We start from the raw sequence: 13,157 nt of genomic DNA on the forward strand, positions 1-13,157 counted from the left end.
ATATATACATACATATATATACATATATACATACATATATATATATACATATATATACATATATATACATATATATATACATATATATGTATACATATATATATATATACATATATATACATATACATATATACATTATATATATATATGCATATATATAATATATATGCTATATATAGATATATATAAATGATATGATTATATATGATATATATATATATATATAAATAAATAAAAATCGGAAATCACAAAGTATGATTTTTAAATAATTTATTTGTGTGTTACTGCTGAAAATAAGTATTTGAACACCTGTGAACATCAATGTTAATATTTGGTACAGTAGTCTTTGTTTGCAGTTACAGAGGTCAAATGTTTCCTGTAATGTTTCAGCAGGTGTGCACACACTGCAGCAGAGATTCTGGACCATTCCTCCACACACATCTTCTCTAGATCAACCAGGTTTCTGGGCTGTCACTGAGAAACAGAGTTGGAGCTCCCTCCAAAGATTTTCTACAGGGTTCAGGTCTGGAGACTGGCTAGGCCACTCCAGAACCTTGATATGTTCTTACGGAGCCACTCCTTGGTTCTCCTGGCTGTGTGCTTCAGGTCATTGTCATGTTGGAAGATTCAGCCACGACCCATCTTCAATGCTCTGACTGATTGTGTGGGTGGACAGGTGTCTTTATGCAGCTAACCACCTCAAACAGGTGCTTCTGATTTAGAATAATAAGTGGAGTGGAGGTGGACGTTATAGAGGTGGACTAACAGGTCCTTGAGGGCCAGAACTGTTGCCGATTGACAGCTGTTCAAATACTTATTTGCAGCAGTAACACACAAATAAATTATTTTAAAAATCATACATTGTGACTTCCGGATTTTTTTTTAAGATTGTGTCTCTCACAGTGGACATGCACCTAAGATGAAAACTACAGACCCTCCATGATTTCTAAGTGGGAGAACTTGCAAAGTCACAGGGTGTTCAAATACTTATTTTCCTCACTGTGTATAGTATATATATGTAGTTTATGTGCAATATGTATATTATATTATATATATATATATACACACACACACACTTATATCATGTGACCCCACAGTTCCTGCTCAGTAATCCAGGTATAAATCAAACCATGAAACACCCTAAAAAGACAAACTTCTAAGACAGTAATCAATCAAAGCACATACATTAAAAAAACAAATTAACTTAACAGCTTTTATGTGCATGTTTTTTTTGTTATGACAAAACTTAATGAACAAAACATGTATTTTAATATTTATTCATAATAGCCAATCATTTCTGATAAAATACATTTTGTTTACAAGTGCAGATTACTATGTTACATTCACCGGAGTTATACTGGAGACAAAACGAGACAAATACATGAAACAAAAACGCAACTGTTGGAAATCACGGCGGCTGCTCCTCTAACATGCACACGAACAGGAAGTGCAGCCACCGAAACGTTTCAGCTGCCTTACAGTCCCGAAGCTGACACGAGTCAATCCAGCATTTATAGATCACATTCTGCCAAATCGATCATGTTCACATGAGATCAGTGACAACTTTCAAATTAAACACATAAAGATCAGGTTTAGTGAAAACTCTAAGCGTTGTGTGGAGACGTCTCCGTCATTTCATAGAAAATACCAACAAGAGGCGACTGATTAAACAGATTGGATGTTTAAGTGTTGAGAGATGGAGACTGTGGAGGGTGGAGGGTGTGACAGAATTAAATACATAAATACATCATAAAATAAATAATTATAAATTATTAATGTCCCATTAAATAATTAAATGTATCATTTCAACACTTCCTTAAATATACAATTATTAAATACATGATTGTATATTTAATAATTGTACATTTAATGTTTAAATTGTGTATTAAATAATTCATATAATTATTTAATGGGACATTTATTGGTACATTTATTTATTTTATGATGTTTGTATTTAATTTCATGATGCATGCATTTATTTAATTTAGTCCCATCCACCTCCACAGAAACAGACGATGTTTATGAAAAGCACAGATCAATGGATTGATCGATAAGACGCTTCATACACATCTTCAGACAAACTCGGGCAACTTGAGACACAGTCAAATAATTACGTTTGTCCTGCCACAAAGAATAGTAAGAAAAACGTACAGCCAGTATAGTACTGTTGTAAATACCCTGTTGATTTGTCTAAATAAGAGAAAAGAGCAAATATATCTTTTATAATAAAATATATTAATTAAAATATATTACTTTGATTAACTAGTCTGAAATATAAACAACGTCTGATTTATTTTAAGGTGACTTTGGCTTGTTACCTTCAAACTAACTGCTATAAAACAAAAATAGCTTTTTGCCCATTGGATTATAAAATATATTTAAAAAAAAAAGCATGAAGTAAGTTCACACTGAACTTTTTTAAGTTAAAATGGTGATTAAAAAAGCGCAACGTCAAATTCCTCACATTGCACTTGGAAATGTAAAAACAATATTTAACTGTTCTCGGTGCACGTCGTTGTACAACAAGTAAAGATAAAGAATCATTCGTGACGTAAAAGGTTGGATGTGCTTCAGCAGGGTGCGGTGCACAAACACAACAGAATTAATTATTAAATTTAGTTGAAACGCACAAAAAATAAATAAACCTGCAAGTATTTACAGAGGATTAAAAGGTCTCCCCTTGATTTGATTCATTTGATTATTGCCCGCCGCCAAAAGTGAAAATTGTAGCCAGTGGTGTGTGTGTGTGTGTGTGTGTGTATGTGTGTGTGTGTGTACGGTTAGCAAAACATTGAAACTTTTAGAATCACTGGGTTGACTTCTACAACCGATTCCTTTTGGTGCTAAAACCAGTTCAACATGGCCGCCACAGCCAGCCGACCTGAAACACAAAAATGTGTTGAACTCGACCAGTTTTTCAGTTCCAGCTTAAACTTGGTGTGGTAGTTACTGAGAGTCATTCCCCTCATGCAGACCGAGACTTGACTTAACCCTGATTGTTTGTTAACAACTCGTCATCAACACCTGGACACATTTTATTGAAACTTTCAAAGTGACTTTTCTTATCAGCTAATCATCATTTGCCAACATAAATGACTTTTCCAGAATGAAAGTAACATTTAGCTAATACCTGAGGTGGCAGTAGCTGAGAGTCATAACACTCTGAGCACCAACTGTGCATCAAACGACCAAGTTTGACCAAAAAGCTGCAACTGATTCCTCAACAAGATGATGTCGGTGTCGGGGCGGCGGGCGATATGCATTCCTTCAAGGAACGTCAGGGCTTTATTTTTATTATTATTATTTAATGGTTTGAGTCAGTCTCTCGTGAACACAGTGTAAGAGAAAATAAAACCGCTTTTTAGAAAAAGTAAATTAAATTTGAACAACAGGAGGTAACTAGATTTTAAATTTAATATAAAAAATGTGTTGCCAAAAAGAATATATTTGATATATTATTATTATTATTTCTCTCCTGTGAATTCACTAAGTGCCAAAATCAGTTAGTACCTTAAAACCAGGGAGAATTTAAGAGTTTGCAAATGTAATATGTTATGAAGTGAAATCTATGTGGGGTAATTATTGGATATATTGTGGTATTTGTAATGATTTCTATTTATTCATTATAAACATATATTTTAGTTTTTAATTTCAGTGTTTTGCAATAATGTACCTTTTCCATAAAATAGTTTGTATTAGTTGCACTTCCTGCCAAAAGCTGCATAAATCCCAGCAGGAGGTTCTCGTGATCATCACTCGTGCTCTTTCTAATAAACTAGAGTTCCTCTGAGGCGACAATAGAAGTTCAGTCCAGTCAGTCCTGAAGTCCTAAAAATACAACATTCATTTTCCCTTCACTTTTTAAAACTACACAACTTTATAAAAAATATATCGGACTACTCTAGTTGAGTGCAAACATCGGCGAACTCTCACATTTCTGACAGATTGCTAAACTGATTAAAAATTGATTTTTTTTTTACAACAGCCTTAATAAAAAATAAAAAACGATTGTGAAAAAAGATTATTCAGTGTAAAATAGTTTCTTCTACAACAGATGCTGGTTGTTTGTGTTGGTGAGCCAGTTTGTTTAGACTCGACCTGAGGGGGACACCACGAAGCAGAGGTCCTGCTGATCAGCTGATCAGCGTCACAAACAAGACTCCAAACAATCTCCACGGTAACAGACGTCACAGTTAGCGTTAACTGTGTGAATCTTATTAATATTCGGTTTCTTTCAGCCTAATGGGGCAAACGTTCCTTCTGCTTTCTTCTGTTAATTTAAGCTTGTTCTTCTATTTCAGCATGTTTTAGCTACTTTCAGCTGTTTCTCAGAAAGTTCTTCTGCTGTAAGCATTCACACTGTATTTTCACAGGAAATGCAGCTTCTCTAGTTGTCAGGGGGTCTACGATGCCAAACAGGTTTACTGAGCCTGTTCCTGATGTGACTGTCATTGGGACTGTACCAACACCTGCCCCATGTGGCAAGATTTAAAATAAACTTTGGATCGTCAAAGAACATGAAGTTAAAATCTCAGAAAATTCAGAACAGGGTTTAAAATTTTTATTCTAACATCCATGATCTTGTTCTATATTTCCCAAACAGACTGCAGGTTTACTCGTGGTTCCTAGAGTTTCTGTGGAAACAATTTTGTCCGTGAGGTTGACAGCCGGTCTACGTTTAGGACTTTCAACGTTCTTTTTGCTAAATCGTACTGATGATAGGCCAGATTATTATTTTTACGTTGTCTGTGACACGTTGTTATTTAATCATCTAATTTATTTAATATGATCTAGGCCTAGCCTATAATCACAAGTTTAAAAAAAACTGTCAAATTTTATTTTTCTAATTTAACTCAAGCATTTCAGTATTTAAAATAGATTTAAATATATATTTTAAAATATGTTTAAAATGTTTAATCCACTTGTCCATTCCAACTGTGCACTTTTAGAAAGCTGCAGTTAGACTGCAGTAAGCTTTAGAATTGTGTAAAACTATTATTACAAGTTATATTATAACAAGTTATTGATTTACAGTGGACTGTTGCCAAGTTGTTGATTGATAATTTGCTGAAAGTGTTTAATTCAAACGAACTGAAGAGTTATTATTGGAACTTGATGGTACGAGGGATGTGTCTTTCCCTTCGTCATCTTTAACCTTCATTCTTCACTTTCTGTTATTTCAACAAGATGTTTATCTCATTTAACGTCGTTTCTTGAATCTGTGTTTTGAGTGGAATAAGCGTCAGACGACGAGTAGTGAGCACGACTACAGATTAAAGCAGAACATCTGTCCAAACATCTGTTGTAGTACCTGTAACTTCTTGGAAGAGTTGTAGTTTCTGTCCAGGCTGAGGGAGGACACCCTAGTTTTGTTGAACTTGCTGCGTAGTATCCCCCCCCCCCCCCCCCCCGATGCTGCTGTGCCTCAACAATGTGTAAAAGTTACTCACATAGATCAGTTATCACTGGGTTCATGTCACTGTACCACTAAACAGGAGACACAGAGTTTTGACGGGCCGATGCAGTCATCGTGGCAGAAAGCGCCACATCCTTTGCACATAATCATGGCCTTCAGTCGGCAGTAGCATTTAGACTGGACGTCCTCCATGTCCGAGCCCTCGGTGAAGGACTGATTGGGTGAGGGCTCGCCCGGACTACGGCGCTCTAACATGGAGTTGGCAGGAATGGTGGTGACGGTCACCGAGAAGGACATGACGCTCCCGCAGATGCCTCCATCGGCCTCTGTGCTCGCGGCGCTGTGGTTCAGAGTGTGAGGTACAGACACGCTGACGGTGCCGCCGTAGCATGCTGCTACCGCGGGCTCCTGATTACCCAGCGTCCTCTGGCTTTGAAAGGCAGTTGGCCGCTGGTGACTTGGGTCCGTGTTGGAGAGATATGGCTCGGAGTTTCCTTGATTGCAGAGTTCGAGGTGATTTTGGCGAAGCTGAGAAAAAGGGACGGTGTCTTTGGCTTTTGCACAGGTGGTGGTGTCCCCACCAGCTGCACTGGCCTCTGATCCAGGCTCAGTTTTGACCGTGGAGCAGTGCTGAACGTTTCCTCGGTCATCACACTTGGTTACAGAACATCCCTGCGGCTCGGCTTTCACTCCAGAACCAGGGGGTTCTTCTACAGCGGCCTCCTCCCTCCCAGTGCCTTCCCTTTTGACACTTGATCCAGCTCTGGTGGGACAGAGGGACAGCTTCTTGCTTTCTGCTCCTCTGCCGTACGTTGACACGTTGAGAAGATAATGTCCCGTCATAGCAGGCCTGGGAACCCGGTTTCGACGCAGAAAGCCAACAGAAACTCTGGACTGGTCCAGATGCTCCTCCGTATGCATCATTGGACGCACTCTGTGCTGGGAGGACTGGGGGCCTAAACCTCCAGAAAGTTGCCGGACGTTCCTCTGCATCAGCGCCTGGAGGATCTGCTCCTGGGTCTCCTTACTGGGAAGTTCTCTCTTGTGTTTAGCGTATTCTGAGAACACTCCAGCCTGTCCTCCTGTGCTGACCTGCTGCACCAGTGGCCTTTCAGCCTTCAGTTCGACACCATGTGTTTTTACTGTACCAGCAGACGGCTGTGTGGGCAGGGTGGACAGTGGTTTTGGGAGGATCTGTTCCAGTGGAACCTCTTTGCCCTGCAAAAGCTGAGTCACCAGGGGGTTGTTTGCAGGGATGTAAGAACTGATTCTGGTTAGAGATCCAGAAACCTTGGGGACTACCTGCTCCTGTGTACCGGGCGTGGATGAAGGCTGCGCTGATGTGTTTGAACTCTTCTGAATGTGTTGGAGTCCTGTGCTGACAGAGTTAACTGCGTGACCTTTGTGCACGTCATCAGTCTGACACCGGTCTGAGCTTGGCAGACCAAGAGAGTTCACTGGGCAAGGAGAGGGTGTTCCTGAACGAGTGCAGCTGGTGGGGGTGGCAGGTAACCTGGTTAATGCCTGTGGGGATGTTAGGGTGGGGACAAACCTGGGCTGCCTCTGATCACCAACACCACCCCCTGGCCCCGGGCCTGGAACTACGCCCTTCGATGCAGATGATGCCGAGGCGGCTGCAGCTGCTGCTCGCTGCGCTCGTGCAAGCTGAGCTTTAGCTTTAATGTCAGCCAAAGTGCGCGCACCGGTACGACCAGGGCTGCTGAGTGGGGCCTGGAGAGCAGGTTTTGGTGAGATCTGGTTGGGTGACAGAGGAACAGGAAGAATACGTGACACAGGAATCTGAAAAGGCACAACAACAAAAAAAGTGTGTTAAACAGTCATTTTAAATACAGAAACGTGTGCATGTGTGTGTCCGTGTGTGTGCACTCCGAGCAACCTCTGGTACATGACGAGGAAGGGACGGTAAAAGAAAAAGCCTTGCTGGCTCAAACGTCACCCTGATTAACCAGGTCCACGTCAGAATGTGGGGAACTGACGATGGGACTGAAGGTACAAGATGTTCATGGACGAGAACTTAAAGCTGTTGAAGTAATGCTACAGTGGTGCTGGGAAGTTTGTGAACTCTTTACAATTTACTATGTTTCTGCATGAATGACCTAAAACATCAGATTTTCACACAAGTCCTAAAAGTAGATCAAGAGAACCCCGTTAAACAAACGAGACAAAAATATCAAACTGGGTCATTTATGTATTGAGGAAAATGATCCAATGTTACATATTAGTGGTAAAAAGTATGTGAACCTCTAGGATTATCATTAATCTGAAGGTGTCAGGTGTTTTCAATCAGTGATGACCAGGTGTGAGTGGGCACCATTTACTTTAAAGAACAGGGATCTACCAAAGTGTGATCTTCACAACATGTTGGTGGAACAAAAGAGATTTCTGAGGAGCTCAGAAAAAGAGTTGTTGATGCTCATCAGGCTGGAAAAGGTTACAAAACATCTCTACAGACTTTGGACTCCACCAATCCACAGTCAGACACATGGTGTACAAATGGAGGAAGTTCAAGACCATTGTTCCCTCCCCAGGAGTGGTGGACCAACAAAGATCTCTCTAAGAGCAAGGTGTGGAACAGTGGGCAAGGTCACAAAGGAGCCCAGGGTAACGTCTAACAACTGAAGGCCTCTCTCACATTGACTGATGTTGATGTTCATGAGTCCACCATCAGGAGACACTGAACAACAATGGTGTCATGGCAGGTTGAAGGAGAAACCACTGCTCTCCAAAAAGAACATGCTGCTCATCTGCAGTTTGATAAAGATCACGTGGACGAGCCAGAAGACTGCTGGAAGAATGTTTTGTGGATGATGAGACCAAGATAGAACTTTTTGGTTTAAATGAAAAGTGTCATGTTTGGAGAAAGGAAAACAGCATTCCTGCAGAAGAACCTTATCCCACCTGTGAAACATGGCGGTGGTAGTATCAGGGTTTGGGCCTGTTCTGCTGCATCTTGACCAGGACTTCTTCTTGCCATCATTGATGGAACAATGAATTCTGAATTATATCAGAGAATTCTGAAGGAAAATGTCAGAACATCTGTCCATGAACTGAATCTCAGAGAAGGTGGGTCATGCAGCGACACTGCGGGTGGCTGAGTGGTTAGAGCAGTTGTCCTCCAATGAAAAAGTTGGGAGTTCGAATCCACCAGCAGTCTCATGCCAAAGTGTCCCTGGGCAAGACACTGAACCCCCTCATTGCCTCCGATGTGTGTCCCATCGGTGTCTGAATGTGATAAAGTTCTGATTATTCTGTGTAGAGATCTAGTATAGAGCTGTATGAATGGGTTAATGAGACACAGATTGTTGTACAGCACTTTGAGTATCTCAGTAAGATAGAAAGGAGCTGTATACTGTAAGTACAGTCCATTTACAATGACCCTCAGCACACAAGTGGTTCTACCAAAGAATGGTTCAAGAAGAACAAAGTTCATGTTCTGGAATGGCCAAGTCAAAGTCCTGACCTTCATCCAATCCAGATGTTGTGGAAGGACCTGAAGCTGCAGTTAAAGTGAGGAAACCACCAACATCCAGAGTTGAAGCTGTTCTGAGCGGAGGAATGGACTAAAAGTCTTCCAAGGTGAGCAGAACTGATCAACAGTTATCATTGCTGCCGGGGGGGGGGGGGGTCACACCAGGTACTGAAAGCAAAGGTTCATGTACTTTTGCCACTCACAGCAGATATGTAATACTGGATCATCAATATGTCTTCTGTTGAGGACTGCTAGGCTTTCAGTTATGAATATTGTTGTGAAAACTTTCCAACACTAAATTCTTTACGTGCTTCAAATCTTTGCCACCAACACTGAAATCTCAGAGTATCTGAGGATTAGGCTTTCTCACCTTGAGTGGTGAAACTCTCTGACTGGTTGAAGAAGGTGTTGCAGGGCTGGACATGGCTGAAGCTGAAGGAGATGCAGAAGAGACAGAAGACACTGAAGAAACGGAGGACAAACGGGGTCTTTTCTCTGGCGTCTCCTCCCCGTCTGTCTCACTGGGTGATTTCCTCTTCTGAGCGTCTAACACGCCACTGGCCTCCATGACGATGTCTTTACTGTCAACAGCAGGCTTAACTACAGCATCCAGCTGATCCTCTCTCTGATCTGGACCAGTCTTTGGTGGAGGGCTTTCCTTCACCGGTGACTGAGGGACTTCAGGTTGTCTCTCTTTTTTATGCTCCTTTTCAGGGGGCACAACGGGGGAAACGTTCTCAGTCCGTTTCTCCACTTCTGGTGTTTTCCCAGCAGGCGTAGACCCAGCAGCCTCTGCAGAGGAGCTCAACTTACGAACCTCAGCGTTATGTGAGCGCCGTGTCCTCATGGGCTCTGAGATGGACTCTTTCTGACCAGGATGTCCTTTCAGAGGTTCTTGCAATGTCTTTGTTGATTTAACGTCATTAGCAGCAGAGTCCATCTGACTTCTGTCCTTGGTGTCCGCTCGGGCTTTAGCGACAGGTCTCGTCTGGTCAGGGGGGGTCCGAGACCTGGCAGACCTCTGATTTGACTCGGCCTTTGTCAGCTCTTTGGATTCCACGTAGCTGAGGCCTGAACTGCACAGACAGATGAGAGAACATAGAAATCAAGACTTTTATCTCTAAAAAGAACAGCGCTTTGAAAGAAACTGCTGATATTATGTTGCAAATATGTTAAAAATGGTTCATAATATTATTCAAAGATCATAAAAAATAAACCTGATGTTGGACGTTGCGTTTACTTGACAGAGCAAACACTAAACTAAAGAGAAACCACCACACTGTGTCCTGCAACCGACAGATACAAACAATCCCATCAAAAAAAATATTCTGATAAACGGTTCAAAAAATCTACAGCCACAAACAACAACCTGGATCCTGAGTCGTCTAACTGCTGCTTGTGGTGTCAGAAGGTCCTGAACTGGGGATCAGGATCAATTTCATTCAGCAGACCATGAAACGTTTGTGGATAAAAGTGGTCCAGACCACGTGGCAGGAAGGGGGACCAAGGAGTAGCTCCGTAAGAAGCATTTCAAGGTCCTGGAGTGGCCAAGCCAGCCTCCAGACCTGAACCCAGTAGAAAACCTTTGGAGGGAACTGAGACTCGATGTTGACCAGCGACAGGCCCAAAACCTGAAAGATCTGGAGAAGATCTGTGTGGAGGAATGGGCCAGAATCCCTGCTGCAGGGTCCAAACCTGGCGAAGAACTACAGGAAACGTCTATGCGTGTTATGTGTGTGTGTTGTGATGTGTGTGTGTTATGATATGTGTGTGTTATGATGTGTGTGTGTGTGTGTTATGATATTCTGTATTGACACAGAACTAAGTTACAATCATTTTTGTGTTGGCTAATGTCAGTTAGCTGTGGTGGCCATCTTGTATTGGACTGAATCCAAACGTTCACCAGTTGTAGACGTACTTCCAAATGAAAGTTTGTCCAGTGGTTTGTGAGTTACTTCAACAGATATATACAAACAAACAGAGACAAGGGTCAACACTTTATCTTTGCCTTCACCTTTGAGCAGCGGGTGATAAATAGTTACAAAATAAAACCTACTTTTCTCCGTAATAGCGTTCAAAGAAAGCTTCCTTCCAATGCTCAACTTTTTTTTCTTTCTCAATTTCTTGACGCATTCGAAGCTGCAGTTCAGGAGTGAATTCACCTATAAACAAAGATAAAGACAATTTATGATACACGTGGTCCCCCTGGTGTCCCGGCTGTTGTGAAGGCTTGAAACTGACCTTCAGCCAGCCTCTCCTTCCAGGACTGTGCTGCCGAGGTGAAGAACTCGTTGTTTAAGGCAGAGCTAGTGACCTTCAGGAGACCATCCAAGCACGCCTGCAGAGAACAACAAAACTTCACCCTAACTGTAAGGACTCAGTAAAATCTTGTAATACTTTATGAAACAGTTAACTATAAATGTGACAGTTTGTGTTTTTAAAAACCAGCTGGCCGTAGAGGCCATCCCTCCAAAAGTTAATCTGTCCAGTGGCTGAAAAGATATTTTGCTAACAAAAGACAAACACCCACACATGGACAAAGGTATACATCTTTAAATAATAAATCCACCTGTCGGTCAACTTCAGGCAGGAGTTTGAGCAGCTTCTGTTGGCAATCTGGAGGCAAAATGGAGAATGTGTGCTTGTTGATGATTGCTCTCAGGTTTGTGTTAACCAAAATAGAGTCTGGTGTCTCCACATCTATTTTGTACTTTGTACGTTTTATCTGCCCTGTAACATAAAACAGGAAATTAAGTTCAGAACAAATGGACTTAGCAACACAAGAAGACAAATCCTGATTTAATCATTCCCAACATAAATTGGCTGCAAGTAGATTAATTCATGTCACAAATCGATCTCATCCTTTCTTTTTTGCAGTCCACTAGATTAAAAAACGTTTGGTTGTATTTTACTGTCGGACACTCAAAATGGCAAAAACAGGATCATTTGCAGTTGCCGGCTCATTGAGTTCTGAGTGTTTTAGACCAGCAAGTTTTAGGATTTCATTTGCACTGCCAGTTTTTTAACTGGTGTTTTTTGGGTACAAATCTTTCAAAATCAGCACATTACTATGTTGTCCACATCTGTTTTGAATCCATCCTAGTCGTCCCCATGTTTATAATTCAATCTAATGGAGTACACTTTTTTAAATGGCCAGAAGCAGTTCTCATTCATAGCATTCATTTTGATGTCTCACTATGGAATACACCTCCTGCACGCAGTCCTCAGAAGCATTGATCTCGTTACGCCTCTCCTCAAACTAGTTTCTCCAGCAGGACTCATCCTTGTCGAAAAGCGGGGTACCTACTGGCAATGGCGACAAATGGGACGAAGGTGTATTCGCTGAACAAGATGCTAGCTTGGTCCCCAGCTGGACTTAGCTGCAGCAGCGACACTTGTCAAGAACGTCCTGAAGTTGGACTATGAAAAGTACAACAAGGAGATCCTGGAGCTCCTTGTGTCAGAGAATAATGATGATGAAACCTTTATCAGTCCCCCAAGATGAGGAGGAGAGGGTGACAACCTCTCTCGCTGTGTGCATGAACATGTAGACTGTGCATGTGTTGCTCTCAGGCTCAACATACCCTGGCCTGCAGTAGTAACTGTGACCACCAGAATTCATTATAAAGGGAAGTAAAATGTCAGAAACAACCAGGACAGTAAAATAGCTGCTCCCCATCTTCCCCAAGCCGACAGACAGTTGCAGCTTCCTGGAAGAACTGCCCATTTAGTGGTAAGACTCAAATAAAAGATTCCCATCTGGAATCTGAGGGTATAAAGAAGCCCGGCACGCTTCTAATGAATCAACTGCTTGCAGTCTACTGCACCCCCGGCTGACAACGACGTCCAGAACTCCCACAATGCCTACATACACTGACCACTTTGCCTCAGTGTTCTCTGCATACATAATTAAGCTGTCCAAGGACATGGCGACCACGCCTGATCCTCATGTGTGGGAGGAACTCACTGATCAGACCTTTGCCTATGTGTACAGTGGTCCAGTGGTCCAGGCTACAAGGAAATCAATGGGGATGATGGTGTTGCAGAAAAAAAGCAAAGTGGCTCAACCTGACCAGCATGTCAGGAAGAAAAAACATTCTGGACATGCTGCTCATGCCTGAGGGTGTGTTCAGGATTTGTACTCTCCTGCATCATTTTCTTCATGTCTTGGCTGCTCCCTCTTCAAGGCTGTTCCCTCTTCAAGGCTGTTCCCTCTTCAAAGCTGTTCCCTCTTCAAGGCTGTTCCCTCTT

The 13,157-nt window shown here is 41.9% G+C and overlaps 2 protein-coding genes across 3 annotated transcripts in view; both read right to left on the bottom strand.

Moving 5' to 3' along the window:
• Window positions 1–13,157, bottom strand: part of dtnbb (dystrobrevin, beta b) — a 302,359-nt gene that overhangs the window by 36,108 nt on the left and 253,094 nt on the right. The window lies entirely within an intron of this gene.
• The window catches only part of asxl2 (ASXL transcriptional regulator 2), a 21,991-nt gene continuing 14,310 nt past the window's right edge, over window positions 5,477–13,157 (bottom strand). For both annotated transcript variants that reach the window (XM_037695220.1, XM_037695219.1), the window contains exons 8-12: window positions 11,476–11,636; window positions 11,148–11,244; window positions 10,963–11,068; window positions 9,277–9,982; window positions 5,477–7,216 (exon numbers count right to left, since the gene is read on the bottom strand). In XM_037695220.1, the coding sequence (XP_037551148.1) occupies window positions 5,477–7,216; window positions 9,277–9,982; window positions 10,963–11,068; window positions 11,148–11,244; window positions 11,476–11,636 (2,810 nt within the window). The remainder of the gene's footprint in view (window positions 7,217–9,276; window positions 9,983–10,962; window positions 11,069–11,147; window positions 11,245–11,475; window positions 11,637–13,157) is intronic.

The sequence above is a fragment of the Nematolebias whitei genome, chromosome 21 (genome assembly GCF_014905685.2).
Source record: "Nematolebias whitei isolate Nwh7 chromosome 21, NemWhi1, whole genome shotgun sequence".
NCBI classification, from domain to species: domain Eukaryota; kingdom Metazoa; phylum Chordata; class Actinopteri; order Cyprinodontiformes; family Rivulidae; genus Nematolebias; species Nematolebias whitei.